At 44.2% G+C, this 19365-nt stretch overlaps 1 protein-coding gene across 6 annotated transcripts in view; it reads right to left on the reverse strand.

Annotated features, from left to right (window-relative positions):
• The window catches only part of SSBP2 (single stranded DNA binding protein 2), an 875377-nt gene that overhangs the window by 6748 nt on the left and 849264 nt on the right, over positions 1-19365 (reverse strand). For all 6 annotated transcript variants that reach the window (XM_078675324.1, XM_078675321.1, XM_078675326.1 and 3 more), the window contains exon 15: positions 11931-11959. In XM_078675324.1, the coding sequence (XP_078531450.1) occupies positions 11931-11959 (29 nt within the window). The remainder of the gene's footprint in view (positions 1-11930; positions 11960-19365) is intronic.

Raw genomic sequence — 19365 nt, forward strand, 5'->3', positions numbered from 1 at the left:
CATTCCCACCTTCTCTTGTGTTACTGATATGGCCGGGTGATGATGGAGCGGTAGTTTAGGGGCATATAGCGGCAGTTTGTTTGCCTTTCGTCCCATCAGTCACCAGGCCTCGTTAGTTGCGTCTATTGTGTTTATGTCTTGCTTATGTAACGGGGGCCTTTGGTGCGTAAGTATTGCATCTAGTGGTATTGGTTGCGCGTCTCCCTCTTCGATTGCTACATGCGTAAGGAAAGGGATTTTGTGGTACCAAAAGTGTGCATATTGGGCCTGCGCGCACAAGTAATACAAGAAGAAATCAGGTACTTTGAACCGCGAGTATGGTAATGTCAACGTTTTTAATTCAATGCGGGCCGTTTTACCTGCCCAAATTAATTTCAACGTCACAGTAGATATTCTAAGAAACACCTCCATAGGAGGTTTGATAGGAATGTTATTGAACAGATATAACAGTTTTGGTAGCATCACCATCTTCACAATTGCCAGCCTGTCAGCTATTGAGAGGGGCAATTGGATCCTTCTCTCAATTTTCTCTTCTAGAGTCGTGATTACTCTTCCATAATTTGTGCAGACAACCACATCAGGGTCCCTATGAAACCACACCCCCAAATGTCTCACTGGTTCTGACTGTCATTCTAGCGGGTAGTCTGTTTGTAGTGGTTGCGTGCTATCTGTTAGAGGTATTATTAAGGATTTAGCCCAGTTTATTTTGAGTCCTGACTGTCGCCCAAATTTAACATATTCCCGCAGTAATGGGTTCAAATTCTCCACTGGATCTCGCACGCAGAGCAACATGTCATCAACGTACATTGATATGTGCAGTGGCCTCTGTGGAAACTGCAGCGCTGAGTAGTAATGGCCCTGTCCTATCTTACAGGCCAGCGGCTCTAGTGCTATGGCGAATAGCAGGGGGGATAGAGGGCATCCCTGCCTAGTGCCTCTTTCTATGGGTATTGCCTCTGAGATATAGTTATTAATCTTTATACGTGCTGTGGGTGTAGTGGGGGGAACCCCATGTGTTGCAATATTGTATGCAGATAAGTCCATGCTATAGTGTCAAACGCCTTAGCGGCATCTAATAATATTGCAGCTGCCTTAGTATTGGGGGTGAGATAGTGCGAGACCCCGAATAGCGTTCTGGTATTGTGAGACGTGGATCGTGTTGGAATGAAACCCGATTGGTCAGGCAACACTAATTTAGTCATTAGGGGTTGAAGCCTGTTAGCCAGTAGTTTAGATAATATCTTGGCGTCCACGTTAATTAGTGATAATGGCCTATATGAGTCGCAGTTTTCCGGGTCTTTATCTGGTTTAAGAAGTATATCATAGCTTCCCTTAAGGTTTGTGGCAATATCGTTTTTTCGTGTGCATCACCTAGCATTGCCACAATATGTGGGGCTAATTGGTCCACATAAGCTTTATAGAACTCCCCAGTATATCCATTGGGACCAGGCGCCTTTCCATTGGGTAGTGATTGGATAACTTCCGTGACCTCCTCCACAGTTACCGGCAATGAAAGATCTGTTCTCTGTGCATCAGACAGCAAGGCAATTGCTATATCGTCGCAATATGGCACGATTTCCTCAGCCGACGCTGTGGCCTCTTTTGTATATAGCTTCCCGTACATGGCCACAATTTCTTTCAAAATTCCCTGAATGTCGTGCCTCAGTGTCCCCCCAGAGTCTCTAATTGCTTGTACCATTGGTGGTGGTCTCTTTGCACATATTTTTGCTGCTAATACTGCACCCGGTCTTCCCCCCTCACCGTATCGTCTAGCTATCTGACGTTTAGAGACATATCGGAGTTCCTCTTCGGCGCTTTCTTGATATTCTGATATTGCTGTTCTGATTTTACCTAACAGTGTGGCATTCTGTGTTTCATTATACTGAAGTTCCAAGTCCCGTATCATGGTCTCTTGTTTAGTTAGTTGTTGTCGCAAATCTTTTAGAATACCTGGATTCGTGCTTATGCAGATCCCCCTGATGGTAGCTTTGAAAGCTTCCCATAGTAGCCCTGGGTTTTCTGTGGTGGGTGCATTTAGTTCAAAATATTCGATGATTGCTTTCCTAATCGTTTCCGAGTATAGCGGGTCTAGTAACGCCTTCCCATTGAATCTCCAACTATATGGAGGGGGTACATAATGCAGTAATTTAATCTTAAGTACCACTGGATTATGATCCGACAGTGTTCGGGGTAAATGGTATACAGAGTCAACCCATAATGCTACCTCCGGGGAGCCCAACCAGTAGTCTATTCTAGACCAACTACTGTGTGCCGCTGTTGTGTGTGTTGCCTCTAATTCTGTCGGATGCCTCTTTCTCCATAGATCATTTAGTTGCTTATCCAGCATAATGTCTTGCAGTTTGTTTAAAGCGCGTTTGTGTGTTTCTATCGATGTAGTTGATCTATCTACTTCTTCATTTAATGCAATATTGAAATCTCCTCCCCATACTAATGGTATATCCGGAAGGCCGTTTATTTTCTGCCATATTGTGTGATAGAAATCAGGGTCGTCCATGTTTGGTGCATAAATATTGAGCAAATTAAGTCTCTGCCCTTTAAGTGTCTCCGTTATTGCTACGTATCGCCCCTCTCTGTCGGTGTGCACTTGTTCTACCTGGAAGTTTAGACCTTTACGGATAAATATGACAACCCCTCTCGAGTACGATGAGTATGCAGCCCCGTATACAGATTCGGCCCACCTATGCCCTACTCGATTCGTGGTGTTTGGATCAATGTGTGTCTCTTGGAGAAATGCTACATCTATGTGTAGTCTTGTGAAGTAAGCCAGTATTTAACGTATTTTCTTCGGGTTTTTGAGCCCCTAACGTTCCAGGTTACAAAATGTAAATTGTCCGACCTTAGTTCCTCATCCATTCCCTAACCCCTCCACGTGTTTGTTCACCCGCTCGTATAGTGTGTAACGTAGTGACATTGTGTACAGTCTCCGTGTATCAGCATCAATTTGTGTTTTCGCACCTTGGATTATGGCAGTGTTTCTCAAATGCAGCAGCTCATACCTACATCTCCAATACCCCCATCCCACCCCCCACCCACTTTAGCATCCCAATCACGCCAAAGACACTCCCTTTTGATAACATTCAACTTGTCATAACTGAGGTAGGGGAACACCCTGTTGGGGGTCCATCCTGGTCACACAACTGCATCCAACATGGTGGATGTGGACAGTTTAACTATAGCATTACAAGTACCATCAACATTGCTCATATAATTGAGATGATCTACACAGTGTTCTATTCTCCCATTTCAAATCGTTTGGCATAGTAGGATATCCTATGCTCCACATTTTACTTTATGAATAGTGTGCATAGTGACAGCCTGCTTTCACAGTATAAACTGTTTCAGTGAGCTACTCCCTAGACACAGGTCTACACGCCGTTAAATCATGACAGCGACCAGTTCCGTTTCATTGCTAGTTAGTCCTGACTTACATACTTTTACAGTCGAAATCACAATTTCTCCGGGCCTCGGTTATTTCGACATACACTCCGCACCCTTGCCTTGACTGTCTTTGCGGGATCAAAGGTGGGCGCTTGAATACCCCCTTCAGCACTTCAGGCGTATTATCCATGCAATCGTTACTATAACCAGCGTGCACTTTTCCCCAGCTTAATTCCCCACATGTACTCCCTCTGAATGTCGAGTCATACAACCATAAAGAAACTACCAAGATCCAGTTTTTGCATCTGGCTTAGTCATCGATTTATTACTCCTTACCGCTGAATGCTCAGTCCGAGTCTTGCTGCTGTTCGACCCTTTGTTGTTCACGTCGCCGTTGGCCAAGTTTCTTAATGTACTCCTGAGCGTCTTTCGGCGTTTGAAATATCACGTTTTTTGCCGTCTCGTGTTATCTTCAGCCGAGCAGGGTACAGCATCGCATATTCTATTCCCAATTCGCGGAGTTTTTGTTTTGCAGTAGCAAACTCCTTGCGGGCTAATTGAACAGTCATCGTGAAATCCGGATAGAACGCCAGTTTGTTGCCTTGATATTCGATGCTTTTCTTCTCCCTTGCCATTTTCAGGATGATATCTCTGTCTCTATAATTTAAGAGGTGGGCGACGATAGGTCTTGGTGTCGCCCCTGGTTTCGGTCTCGGCGCAAGAGATCTGTGGGCACGTTCGACTATGGATACTGTGGACAATTGTTCTGCTCCAAAAATGTTTCGGATCAAATCTTCCATGCAGCTCTCCATTTTCCCAGTATTTGTCGACTCCGGTATTCCCGCTATTCGATTGTTATTTCTTCGGGACCTTGTTTCGAAATCTTCTGCCTTATTTTTAATGACCTCCAGTAGTTTATCTATTTCCGAGCATTTCTGCGTGGTACCGTGCGATTCATCCTGCACTGCAGATAGTCGGGCCTCAGCTTCCACAAATCGTTCGCCATGTTTGTCTAACTTCGCCGCTATGGTGTCTAGGCGTTGGTTATTGGTATCTAACTTTCCATGCACATCCTGCAGACTTTTTTGAATGGCTTTGAGGACTTGTTCCATTCCATTTGCCGGCACTGCCTCGTTTTCCATTTCGGAGTCCGATTGCGCCGTTGCGCCCTTCGCGTTCTTTTTGGCTTAAAACGTCAGTTTGGCTTGTAATTTCTCCGGTTTCCCCATGATATCTCTGGCGCGGGTTTCCCACTCAATTTTTCGTGTGGTTTTCCCTGATGTTTCTGTGCTCCACTTATGCTACCACAGGTGTTTTTTAATCCGTCACACACGACAGTCCTGTCGCTACTTCTGCCAGTCTGTATCCGTCTATGGCTGCCGAAGAGTATGATGTGTACTTCCGTCCCAGAGTAGCACCTTTATTGCAGCCCAAAATTGTCAGCTAAGGAGAGGTCGTCTATTGTTGGGTGTACTGTTGCCCTTTCATGTTGATGTTGCTGCGCGTGTGATGCCTGGCGCAGTATTTGATATGGCCGGAGGCGCCCATAGACACGTTCCCTTCTATACCCACATCTTCAGCAGCTACATTCGTCACGGGCAGCGAAGTGGTACGCCTTGCAATCAAAGTCTTCGCCTTATTGTGGTGTTAGTCGCTGATGGATTTGAGTGTACTCAGTTTGGAGCCACGCATGTGCCTCCCTGCAAAGTCATCGTCATTTTAATTTGTAACAGCTTCCAGATATCCACAAGTGTCACACTATACTCATCCACTCATTTAACCTTTAAGGCGTACGTGTTTGATCTTCCACGCCTAACACCTTCTCGCTGTATTGCGCCCTCCTAATCTCAGCCGTGCACTTCTCTGCCTCAATCGCACATTTCTCTACTAGGGCGCCGACATTTTGTGCTCCGATTTCGCGCCGTTTCTCCTTGCCCTGCTCATTTCGTACTTCAGCGCACTTTTCTGCAAGTAGTTATTTCGGTCTGCTTCCTATTGCTAGTTAAGGGTATTGAAAGATTATCGCTATTTACCGTTGTAGTTTTCAGCGCCCTCCGTCACTGCAGTTCGTCTGATCTTTTGTCCCTCTGGGCGCCGCCTTCTTGAGGAGCCCGAATCTCCAGACCCGTTTCTTTACTGCCGCGATTTTTGCCCGCAGTGGAACAATTGCAGTGTCCGGGATCCGCTCACTGCGTCCGGGGCATATTCCGACATCCACTTCTCACTGTAGATGTCGGTTTGGTACTCGGCAGCCATTCCGCTGAGCACCCTCTAGCGCCCCCCTAGGAAATTGTTTTTCCTGAGCCTTGAAACTCACCCCCTACATGCTGTCCTCTTCCGTCATCCTTTATCTTTACCAATGCATCCCCCACACCCCCCTCCGATCTCTTCTGCGGTTGCCTAGCCCCTACAATGCACATACATTTCACCACTTATCGCTCTATACTCTTCCTACCCTCTGAATGCCCACATCTACCTCGATTCCTTTCATCTTTAGCTCTAAATACTACCTCCCCCTCCTCTAAGAGCAGGGTAGCAATAGAAGGTATACTACCATGACACTTATCTTCTTTTAGTATTCCATTTACCCTCGTTTTTTTTTTTAAACTCAAATTCGCATTTATTTTTTTTATTAAATTCTTAGACCAGAACTGTGACAACAATGAAACCAGTGCATTTGTTTTGCTGAGAAAAGTGAGGTCTCTTTTACATTTTTTTCACAATAATCATAATCTTCTAAACTGGAGAGTCTCTATTCTGGAGTCCACATACTAATATTCGGATGAGTCTTTTATAAAAATGAGATAGTGTTACGTCTAACCAGGAGGATATTAAAATCTTCAACCAGGAGGACATGAACATTTTCCAGTTTACTCGCGATCAGGAAATTGAATAGTATTTGGTTTAGGAGGAGCTGCAGTAGGTTACTGTGAATGTGAAGGAGGAAAAGGATTGCAGTTACTGAAATGATGATGAAAGTTGCATGAGATGGGCAAACGGGACTGCAAGGTAATTAGATGAGGCAAATGGATAAGGTACCTGGTGCCTATTGGGAGTAAATAATAAAGGGGACTAGCTAGGGATCTGCTTGAGGAGGGCAACGAGATCTCAAAGGGTTTTCTGGAGCTGAACAGGAGAGGGCCATCTACTGGCTGACACCAGTGAGACTGTTGGAGTAAAGCATAAATGATGGGAAAAAGATCATTTTGGTGATAGCAGTCCAATTGTTTACAACGAAACACGAAGGGGCCTGAGAACCATGCCCTAAAACATGCCTATGGGAAGGGGATAAGCAGAGACTAAACCAGAACAGGCAAGGGAACATTTAAAGAGACAGGAGATGACCAGCGCAAGAGCTCAACTGACAAAGTATTTGTGTGGCAGGGAGAGAGGGAGGTGGCTGGTCGATGACCATAAAGAAATACAGGAGATAACAGCAGATAGCATTTGGTTAGTGTGGTAATGAAGTTACAGACCAGAGGCTTCCAGCGGAATCACTCTACACCAGACTACAGGGGTTGAGGGTTGTAGGTGGAGAGATAGGAGGCAAATTTGTTGAACACTAGTACATAAAAGAATTTTGAAAGGAAGGAGGAAGATGTTGTGTTTGCTGTTGACGCGTTACGTAAAACGTGACAAATTTCAGTGACAGTTGATTAGGAGAAGAGATGGGAGAGGTGTCTAAGTGTACGTTGTAGAGTCGGCAAGGAGTTTGATGAATTCAAGGCACATAAAGCGTAGGTAAATTTCAGTGACTAGGAGATGGCTAAAGACGTCAGTCAAGAAAGCGAGGGAGGCTGGATGAATGCAATAGCAGGGCAAATAGGATGGGGCTGCAAGAGGATGCCTAGATTTTTCCAAACGGTCATGATATTGAAGTAAGAAAGAAAATCACTTGCAGCAAAGAGGATAGGTTGTGTGTTTAGGGAGGCGACTATGAGAGGATTATTGTGCTTGGTAAATTTTAAAGCATGATTAAGAGAGATGATAACCATGGGCGTCCGCAGACATTTTTTCCAAGGGAGGCAACATCTTAATGTCATCACAATCCTCCCGACATGATGTGTGCCAGGTGGGGCACAAGAAACACTGGGGCGCAGGAGGAGCTGAGTCTTGCGGCAGCTGCGATAGTGTTGCAGCCCGCGCAGCTGTCTGAGCCCCCAGGCCGGCACATGGAAACTTATCAGCACATGGAAACTTATTTTTCTGCACAGTGTGCAGTAGTAGTGCTGCAGTCGCACACTTTGCCACAGCAGCACGCAGTTTCTCATCATGAAGTGCATGGACGGTGGTGTGAGATGAGCTATAAATGAATGAATTCGCGTTTTAGTGTGGTGATGTGGACCACAACGCTAAAATGAGTTAGCTTCACCCTTTGATGCGTGGAACTTGGCAGAACTGCATGGAGAGACTCCTTTGTTATGCAGGTGCCACGAAGGAGCTAATCAGAAGATACAATCACCTGCTAGTGATCTGAAAATTGCACGCCATGGGGATCCGCAGCAGGGCAGGCGTGTGAAAAGCAGAGTGCAGGCTCTACATTGAACAGGTCTGCAGTGAATAATGCTGATGCATGGGAAGCTGCTGCCAAACATTACCAGCTTCTAGACATTTTCTCAAGTCCACAATAAATAAAAGTACGTTCTCAACACAGATTTTGGTGTTTAGGCATTTTTTTTTATAAAAGCATCAGGATAGAGGTGTATTTTTTTTTTTTTTTACTCCTTCCCTTGAAAGAACTGTCCAGGTTTGAGAAGCACTGTGTCAAATGTTAAATTACATTAACTTCTAAGTTGTACTGGATTCCCATCGCAGGAACTAAGTCCAATAAAATACTAGGGCAGATTACCTCACATCCAACACGGGCATCTTGAACTCTGGGGCCACCTCTTAGGACTCGCACTCGATGGCTGTTGGCATGCATGCATGCCACATGGTAAACACACATTACAACGCATTTTTTACAACGCACTACCATTACAACGGAACTTTTACAACGCAAATACTATTACAACGCATTTATTTACAACGCATGTTTTTACAACGCAGGTACTTTTACAACGCATACCATTACAACGTAAGTATAGGTAAGTATATAATTATATTTAAAATGTTATATGTTAGGTTTTTTTTAAAGGGGTATTTTTAGGGTTCAGGGTCATTTTTGGGTTTATGGGTAAAGGGGTATTTTTAGGGTTTAGGGTCAGTTTTGGGTTTTTGGGTAAAGGGGTATTTTTAGGGTTCAGGGTCAGTTTTGGGTTTTTGGGTAAAAGGGTATTTTTAGGGTTCAGGGTCAGTTTTGGGTTTTTGGGTAAAGGGGTATTTTTAGGGTTCAGGGTCAGTTTTGGGTTTTTGGGTAAAGGGGTATTTTTAGGGTTTAGGGTCAGTTTTCAGTTTTTGGGTAAAGGGGTATTTTTAGGGTTCAGGGTCAGTTTTCAGTTTTTGGGTAAAGGGGTATTTTTTGGGTTTAGGGTCAGTTTTCAGTTTTTGGGTAAAGGGGTATTTTTAGGGTTCAGGGTCAGTTTTCAGTTTTTGGGTAAAGGGGTATTTTTAGGGTATAGGGTCAGTTTTCAGTTTTTGGGTAAAGGGGTATTTTTAGGGTTTAGGGTCAGTTTTCAGTTTTTGGGTAAAGGGGTATTTTTAGGGTTCAGGGTCAGTTTTCAGATTTTGGGTAAAGGGGTATTTTTAGGGTTTAGGGTCAGTTTTCAGTTTTTGGGTAAAGGGGTATTTTTAGGGTTCAGGGTCAGTTTTCAGTTTTTGGGTAAAGGGGTATTTTTAGGGTTTAGGGTCAGTTTTCAGTTTTTGGGTAAAGGGGTATTTTTTGGGTTCAGGGTCAGTTTTGGGTTTTTGGGTAAAGGTATTTTTAGGGTTCATGGTCAGTTTTGGGTTTTTGGGTAAAGGGGTATTTTTAGGGTTCAGGGTCAGTTTTGGGAATTTTAGATAAAGGGGTACAAGAAAAAAATAAAATAAAAATAAATATAAATTAAATTAATTAAATAAAATTAAATTAAATTAAATTAAATACAATTACATTAAAAAAAAATAATTTTAAATAATATACAATTAAAAAAATTATATATACTTACCAATACTTACGTTGTAATGGTATGCGTTGTAAAGGTACCTGCGTTGTAAAAAAATGCGTTGTAAATACATGCGTTGTAATAGTATTTGCGTTGTAAAAGTCCCGTTGTAACGGTATGCGTTGTAAAAATATGCGTTTTAACGTCATATATCCATGCCACATGCAACACGTTTGCGCCCTGGGGCAAAGCAAGCAAGAAACTTCTCCATAACACAGGCCTTACCTTCTGCCACCTGACAGCAGATCTCAACTCATGCAGAGCTTCCCGCTCTCATCGCCTTCCAAGGATACAGAGCATTACCCACTCCTCTCGCAGCCAAGCCAGCGCGCACTGCAGCCCTGGGGCCAAGAGCACTGTCAATGGATAAGAGGGAGCTAGGGCTGCGCGCGGTCGGCAGAACAAGTGAAGACATAGCAGAGGGACAAAACAAATTCAATGCAAGAGCTTTGACTACAGAGAACTAAGAAGGACGCTGGCCTATAGTAATTGACACAAACATAAACGAAGGGCACACTTATTCAGGCCACGGACGTTGATTGTAAGAAGATGCACTCTTAGGGGAAGAATAACAGCATTTAGCAGGGCCGTCATAGGTAGTGCTTTCCGGCTCTGAACGATTGACGGCCCTGCTCGGCTGAGTTCAGGAGCGATGCTACTATTTGATTGGTGGCGCCACCACAGTCTAAATTTTTGCGCACACAAGGCCAAATACAGCCCAACTTTGTGCACCCCGCCAAGAGAGCGATTTCCCTACACAAAGAGGAAAAATATCATCCATTTGTGCGGGAAATAGCCCAATCTGAGCCTCCGCAATGTGCACTTGCTGGGGTCTAGGCTGAGCAGGGGCAGGTCAGAGTTGGACCATGATTTGTCCAGCTCTCGATTTTCATGTCAGGCGATATGGTAGTCCGCTATCTTTGGTAGCGCTCAGCTACCTAATGACAGTGCTGCCTCGCCTGCCTGCAAGAAGGTCGCCTGAGCCTCCTGGTGGGTGTTGAGACCTGCGGTGGGTGCAGCCCCATGTCATTGGTAGCTAAGCGCTATGCTGAATGTTATTGATAGTAGCATAGCGCTCAGATACCAAAGACATGACGCTCGCTCACATGACCCCCTTGCATGGCACAGCCTCGCAAAATTGCTCCTACGGCCCGCACTGCCCGACCATAGCCTGTGCCGCAGCCGTATTAGACTGACACTGACTCATAACGGCCCGCGGTCCGTGCAGACGGGCGCTATTTTTTGTTAACATCTACAAAAAAGAATGGCTCTAGCGGCCACCACCTGCACCACAGCATCAGTATGGTAACAGCCTGCACCAGTCTGGCGATCCAGGGTGAGGGGGTGCCCCCCTTGCGGACGCCCATGATGATAACACTTTCGTGGTAGGTGAATTCATTCTAATGAATGATAGGTGTGGGCAGAGATTTACCACCATCTACATTTATGGGTGGGTGTGCAACACTGTTTGAAATGTGTGAATGGCACAGTGATGAAAAGTGGATAGATGTAACTGAAGTGAATGCCACATTCATGGGTTACGCCTAAAGAGCAACTGAAGTGGAGTTGTACATATCATTATTGACTTGGCCAACCAAAAGTAAGGAAATCAGGCACACCAGAATAAGCAGTTGATTAACAGCAGGATACGCAAGCTGAAGGGGGTACAATGTTTGACGCTGGAATGGATGGAAGGAGTGGAGTACTTTTAAGGTAGGTAGTTTGAGATGAGATTAACGTCTAGTGGCTTGAAGAGAGATTGGGTTGGGTGAAAGTCTGTGCTGATGAGGGCCTGGTCAAGAATAAAGGGGGGAAAAGCCTTGAATTTGGTTGTACTGGTGACAGAGCTAGGGATTAAGGCAAATGCAAAAGGATGTGGGTGTGCGCTGCTCCAAATATCCTAATAATTATAAGCACCGAAGTGAATTGCTATATTGTTAGCTGTATGTTTTAGATCTTTGCGTGCACACATTTTTACACTTATAAGGAATATTATATACAGTGAAAGTCTTCAATTGCCTACATTAAACCGACCAGTAGTCCACATATCCAACTAGTTTAAAATCTTTATTTAACTTTAAATGAGGTGGGGTAAAATAGCGATTAAGAGGACTAGGATTGCAGTTTTAGTGACGACAATCTCCTAGAGTTTGTCCAAGCTTTTACGTTTCGAAATTCTTAAAAAATAGTTGGATCCATCTCTAATTAGCAAAAGCAAAAACCTAGGCAAAATGTATGGGATCCATAGTCAATTTTGCGTAAACGGCAATTACATAAAACATGAAAGTAGCTTCTCTGAACGGGTTATAAAGTGTGCCTTTTATACTTTTACAAGCATCAGAGTGATCACCCAGATTTTTTTCTGAAACTCAAGATATATTTAATAATACTTCCATACAGGTTTAAATGTAAAAAGGGCTTATAATCATAACAGCCTCCAGTACCCACCTTTGAAATACTGTCCAGATCACCCGAGCCTAAAAGAACAAAAAACAAACAAACATTGGGCACGACATCAAGAGTTGACATACAAAACGAGCACTGTTAACACTACTGGATTTTTTTTAATTGAATTTCATTAAATGATATCAGCAATAAGGCGTTAAATGTGATGACGAATGACGGTGCAACATCAATGACTTACCGCAGCACAGGGAGAGTGCAAGCAGCATAAGTTGTATGGGACATACAAGTATACAACAGTAGACATGCGAGAGTTAAGACACAGTCATTACAACAGTGTTGTGGGGTGTAACTTCTAGCAATTACCTCAGACACTACGGGCATTTTAATAAAGCCTGGATGGTAAGTGATCATGTGAGAAATACTTGCTTAACAGTAAGAACATGATCTGCCACCCTACATGATTAGTAGCTCTCTTGAAATGGAATGGAAGATTAGCAATATACGTTCAGTCTCGTGTTCTCTCCACGTAAAGCGCTCAGATACCCTCGAGGGTCACGTTCGCGCTATACAAAACTTTCTAAATAAATAAATACGTGATGGGGTGGTTATCAAACAATGCAGAACTCCTCAAGACTAGTGGGTATGTCCTGGATGAGGACAAAAGGAACACTTTCTATTAAGTTCTCACAGAGTGAGGTTCCACATGTTTCCTGATTGGCAGGAACGGGAACGTGGCACCTGCATCAAATGTAGGCAAAGCATCTCCTGTACATTGGCAACACAGCACTGATTGAGTCATCTTTCTTGTAATTACGAAAACTGGATTCAGATACCTGTAGATTAACTCATTCTACAGACTACGACTATACTTTTACTTTTGGGATTTGGAACTCTTCTTCACGCATGCATAGGCCGTTTCCTGTCACTCCCCATTTCTTGCAAATATGCCACTCATGTGACACTCTCGAGGGAGGCTTTTCTGACCATTGCCCAATACACTTGGTACTTGATATAGGCAATGTCTCACCACTAACTTACCCATGAAGAATATCAGTAAACTTACACAAATACCCAGAAAAAGAAGCCCCTCCGGCCACATATCCGCACAGGACAAACTAAGCGACGGGTCAGATTCCTCCACACAATTACAATCGGCAGTAGGTAAAGCAAGCTGGCGGGGGCAACTGATGTAAGACTCCGCCTTAACCAAACAATGATCAATACAGGAGCAAACAGAATCCTCAATTCAAAACCGTACGGTGTGAACCCCTCCACTGACCTCTTCCGCTGCCTTGAAAATGAAAGGATCTCAGTGAATGTCGTTTTCTTCCCATGCGGAATAAACACTAGTGGAACTCGTGCGCGAAGGAGATGAGGAAGCAGGCAGGCTATTAGCAAACCAACTGCGCAAGAGAGTCACAGATGAGCATCTCCACATGGCGCAGTAAGGAGGACAGAAACAACTCCAAGATGAGATCCCCAAAGAGGAGATCGCTTAGCTGCTTACTGACCTATCAACCTGTAAATCTTCAGGAAAAGATTGCTTCCCTAACAATTTTTACAAAACAGGCAAAGATATTGTTGTGATGATGTTATATGAAAAATTCAAAGAGGCAGAAACCACTGGCAAATTGTTTTATCTCTAACACCAATACTGAAAAGGGGCGAAGACCCTCTGGATTGTAGCAGTTATCGCCCCATTTCATTGATAGACAGACATCAAACAATTAGTGATACTTGTGATGCAATTATGTAAAGTGATACAGTCTCTTGTACATGATTCACCAGTGGCGTTGGCTTTTTTACCTATTTTGGGAGCTGCAAGATAGCCCACAAGAAGCCTAACCGATGAGAAAATAAATATTTGACCGAGTTGAAGGAACAACCTTTTCTGTAGATTAGACAGAGTAGGCCTGGCACAAAACTTTATCTCCAAGGTGGGGTGACTTTATGCCAGCACAACGGCACAGGTTAACTGCAGAGGATTTATATCAGGCACATTCCCCATTACACATGGAACAAGACAGAGTTGCCCCATTCCCCACCTCTATCTGTTTTGACCTTAGAGCCTCTGTCAACTGCATTGGCTATACCACCTTGATTAAAGGAACAAACATGCGGCCAAGTAAAATCCTTTATACGCTGATCACACCTACATGACAATCATCAACACAACATTGCTCCAGAATCTAATACACATAACTAACTTTCTTAGTCTTCTCAGGCTATAAAATTAAATGGGGGAAATTGGAGGCTCTTCCAAAGCCCTGTATCATCACAAACGGTAGCTTGGGGGATCATGATATCTGCTTGGTACCCAAAAGGCCTTAAATATCTGGGAATAAAGGGGGTTCAGATTGTGAAGAATGCTGCAGCAAGATTGATTATGAGAATACCACGTCACCAATCTTGCCTCATCTGAAACCCATGCACTACCTGTTAATAGCCAATGGTATCGAATTCAATGTGCTTACCCCTTGGATTTAGAGTCTTAGCTGGGCATGGTCCCCCCTACTTATAAAAAAAGTCTCCGGCATTAGCAGCACCTTAGATTTCACAGATCGAATAATCTCAGCCTTTTGCAAGTCCCAAAAAGTTTTAAAGGCCAGAAAAAGTGACAGATCCTTTGCATTACTGACAGACAAACTCTGGAATGCACTTCCAATCAGCCTACGTATGGCTCCTTCTGAGCCCATCTTTACAAAGAGGTTAAAAACGTTCCTGTTTGAGGAGGTGTAAGATCATCTTGCTCTTTAAGTCTCCAGTTTAGCTTTTCTAATAGCGCCGGGATGCTTCTCATGTAGCAGCCGTGTGCTGTATAAATGCAATTGACTGATTAAACTGAACGATGGTCTTGAACAGAGAGTAGAAGATAACCTGGAAAACAAGTTACTTACCTTTGGTATCGCCTTATATGCTAGAGACTATATCTAGTCGCAGATTTCTTACCTTACAATTTCTCCAGACTTCTGACTGGATCCGGAAGATTCTTCGTGAGCGGTATTCCTGCCTGCTGGTAGGTGGCGTCAGGGCCAGACTGGGAACCATAACTGGCCCTGGCAAACTGCTCGGCCGACTCATGAGGGGGGCCCGAGCTGTTTACTAGGGCCGGTTTCGGCCGATTTGGTTACGGGCAGCCAATACTGCTGCCTCCCCGTAACAAAAATGGCTTAGCAGGGGCCCAAAACCGGCCCCCACCTTAGAGGCTCACCAGGGAAACACCCAGTGCCCGCTTCGGCCAGTCCGGCCCTGGGTGGCGTAGATCGACTCAGCAGTAGTCACCGGTATCGTCCGTGCTGGAAGTGACGTTGGGTAACTACATAGGCACCACCCAGGCGTGCTGATATCAGTTTCATTTCACAACGTTCCATGCCAGAAGCACAGTCATGACGAACACTTATAAATGGTGTGTCAAAACTAGGGCCCTGAAAGGGGTCATCCCGGTCCCTAGAAACCCATTCCCAGAGAGGGGCGGATGGGTGTGTCGGTAAGGAATCTGTGGCTAAATATAGTCTAGCAGATACAGTGTTACCGAAGGTAAGTAACTTGCTCATCTGACAGAGACTTCTAGCTGCAGATTCCTTACCTTAGAATAGATACCCAAGCAATGTCATCCCTGAGGATGGCCTGCGAATCAATTTCAATTGAGAAAGTCCTGCAGGACCGAATGGGCAAACTGCCCAACCCTGCAGACCGGACTGCCATGACAGTATTGCTTGGTGAACATGTGCAGAGAAGCCCACGTTGCTGCCTGCCAGATATCCAGAACCGGAACTCCACGTGCTAATGCAGTGGTGGCAGGCTTAACTCTGGTAGAATGACCTTTTGCTTCTTGGCCAATGCATAGAAGATTTTGATGCAGAGCATGACCCATCTGGAGATGCTCCACTTCTGCACAGTCTGAACTTTCTTAGCATCAACATACCCCACAAAGACTTGGTCATCCTCCCGGAACTCGTGGGTGTGGTCAAGGTAGAACGACAACGCTCTTTTTGAGTCCAGACTGTGGAGTCGCTCCTCTTTCTTGGAGGGATGTGGAGAAGCATAAAAGGTAGGGAAGGTGATAGACTGGCCTACATGAAAAGGGGTGACCCACTTTTGATAGAAAGGAGGCCCTTGTGCGAAGGATAGACTAAGAGGTATGAATGAGATCCACTGCTGGTACTGAAGCCAGTGCAACACATACTCATGATGAGATATGGATCCATGATCTGTGCATACCCACAGTCAGACGGGCCACAACGTCCTGTATGGACTGTTTGAGTATTTATGGGAGCCTGAATGCACAGAGATTGCAATCAACACAATGCTTCTAGAAAACATAGGGAATATCATAGGTGGGTGGCTTGCAGATCACCACAATATAAACAGGCCTTTGGAAAGTCATAAACACTAGGTTGTCCTTCCAGAATAACATGATACAGGACGCTACCCATAAAACTGTATGGCTTAGGGTGCCCATTCCCCATGGCTATGGCTGCTGCAACTGAAAGAAGAGTCCTAACCGGTCCCAATAAAGAATTACCAAATGGTAGGAATTTCACATTTATAGAAATATCCGTATAAGGAAGGGCAGGCAAGCTGAACTACCTCATTCACATAAAACATAATAAACTGTTACCTGCTAGCTTAAGAGTAGTTGGGCTGTGGATTTCCCCCACTACCATCACCTACCCAGCCAGATGTTGGGCAGACTTTCCTTCGTCTCTCTGTCGTTTTTCTCCCCCAGCCCATTTCCTTTCCCCACCCCCTCTACGCTCCACTTTTCTTGTCTTCCTATACCCTTTAAAATGTTTTGCTTCTTAACCGAGACCTTGCTGTTTGGCCCTGGCCCGGTGGAGCTACCTGATAGCTAAAGAGGAGATGGGCTTTGGACTTCCCCCTTAGCCGTCACCTACGCAGCCCGACTAGGGGCAAACTGTTAGGGGTGCTACTGGTCGTCTTACTTAATTCTGTGTGAGTTTATTCAGTCTATGGTTTATTTAATTCTCAATTTAGTTATTGTAAATATTAGCATATGATTAGTTTATTGTTTGTAAATCTTTCTTCTCTTTTGTTTATGTATAAATGCTGATTAGATGCTGTTTTAGTATTTGCTTTAGACAATGCTAGTTGATTAAGTTGATGTGTATTTGGTTGCCCCGCAAGATTGTGCGCTCTTCATGAGAGAGGAACCTGCGTAGGCTCTCGAGACTGGAATCTTCATGTGTGAGGGCTCGCGCTGCTCTCGTGCCAGAGCCAAGTCTATAAATAGACTTTTTCCCCAACGGTCTGCGCTTCGTCTCTTGTGGTCGTCCTGACGAGCGCTTCTGGGTTTATGTCCGGTTTCAGTCACCGTCCTTAATTCCTTCCCTGAAACCTATCCAGTGCCTTCCTTCACTTTAACACCCATTGGAAATAATTCCTATCGAGTCCCCTTCAGCTGTCTAAATTTTGATTCGCTTTGGTTTCGCTGAAACCGAAAGCTCGAGCACCCGTCCTGCGTCAGCGGAGAAATTGATTTCCACTTCCCGGTTTCCTGTTCAACGAAGGGGAGTTCGAGACTCCAGTGAACCTGCCTAGATACGAGGGACAGTAAGATTTAATTCTTCTACAGTTTGGAACTTTAAAAAAGCAGCGCTCTTGTGAATAATTACTTCGTTGCTAAAAGAAGTATAATGCAGTAGTAGGAAAGGAGTTTAGACATTGTCTGATAAACAAGACTTGGCAAACTCAAATCCAAAGAACGTTTTTTCTGTGAGGGTTTCTTTTGATGAGACTTCAAGAACTTTTTGAAGCAAGGCTAGACTGCTAGACTCTTTAGTTAAACAAGCCTTGGCCCAATCAAACTTTCATAGAGCTTCTTCACGTTCTAAAAAGGCAAGACTTATCATCAGTGAAATAAATAAGCCTTGGCAAGGTTAAGGAGTATAACCTTTCTAGCAAGATTTGTATAGCCAGGTGTTTATTCGTTTTCAGAAGGAGTTCTGACTTAATGAGCAAATGTTTTAAAAAGATAACAACTGTGTAACTCAAAACATAGTTGCATCTAGGAGTAGGTTGTTGTTTTTTACACTATCTCCCTACTGCAGATAATCCTTTGAATAGAAGAATTGCAGATGCCTACAGGTATGTTCTTTGCATGCAGGTATTCAGTTCAGTTCACTAACCTATTAACATTTAATGTTGGTTAAGGAAGAGTTAAACTCAAATAATTACTTTTGTCATTCAAAGGAATCTAGAGACTGAGGCTGAGCAATTTCTGGTACAAGTTAAGTGTGAACAAAGACCGCAAAAACCTATGGTCAGTGATTGATGTGTTTAATCAAATTTACTAAGTTAAGATGTTTAAAGGTTGGATTAGTAATTATTAATTCTTGAACTTCAGAATTGCATGAAAATCTGAAAGGCTTTTCAAGAAAAGGTCAACGGTCTGGAACACTTTCAAGAGAGACAACAGCAGAAGCCAAAGTTTCTTTACATGTTGTTAGTCTCTCTGTCCACATCCCCTTTCCCTTAGGGAAAAGTTGATTCAGTCAGAGTTGCGATTCCTGATTGCGTTAGCTGATCCTTGGGGGAGTTGGGAGTTTGCAGCTCCAAGAGAAAAAACGTCAGAAGTGACTCGCAGGTATTCGTAACACAAACTTACTTTAGTCTCCCTGTCCTTTATTCCCCTTTCTCACCTTCCCTACCCCCTTTCCCTTCTTCGCATCTATGCTCTTGAAATGTTTTTCTAGCAACTGATGTTACCTGACTCTAAGGTACTGTTTAATTTTGTGGAACCTTATGCAATGCGCTCTGATACCTCCGGGTCTAGCCAGTGCTATTCGAGCATTTTGTCCGACGCCCGGTGGAGCTGCTCTGTTCAGCTAATTGAGGATATCGGCCTCGGTTTTTCCCCTGACTGTCACCTGCCCAGCTGGATACTGGACAACGTTTCTCCCTCTTCTCCCTGTTTCGCCCCCCCCCTGCGTATTTCTGCCGTTTGCCTTTCCATGTCTCATTTCTATTCATTTTTCTGACCGATGCCCATTGGAGCTTCCAAGAGAGCTATAGAGGAGAATGGCCTTGGATTATCTCCCTGGCCGTCACCTACCTACTCGGTCTTTGGGCTGACTTTCCCTTATCTCTTTTCCGTCTTCCCCCTCATCTTCTCCCTTCTCACTCCACCTCTCCCTCTCTATTTGGCTCTCAACCTGCTATGGCTCCTTCCTCCCCTCCTTTCCTATCAATTGTCTCAACCGTGTTGTTTGTTTACTGTACTTTACTACGCTATTGTAAGGGATGTAATTTGTAAAGCAATATTCCTCTGCTATAGCGCTCTGATACCTACGGGTCTAGCCAGCACTTTATAATCCTTTTTGATGTACCTTCTTATACAACGTTCCCCTGGTCATGCGCTCCGATACCTCCGGGTCTAGATAGTGCTATTTAACCTTCCCAAATTCAAATAAACTAAAAACTGATTTTCCTGAACGCTGAGACCTGAGCAACATGG

Source organism: Lissotriton helveticus, chromosome 2_1, assembly GCF_964261635.1.
Source record: "Lissotriton helveticus chromosome 2_1, aLisHel1.1, whole genome shotgun sequence".
NCBI lineage: Eukaryota > Metazoa > Chordata > Amphibia > Caudata > Salamandridae > Lissotriton > Lissotriton helveticus.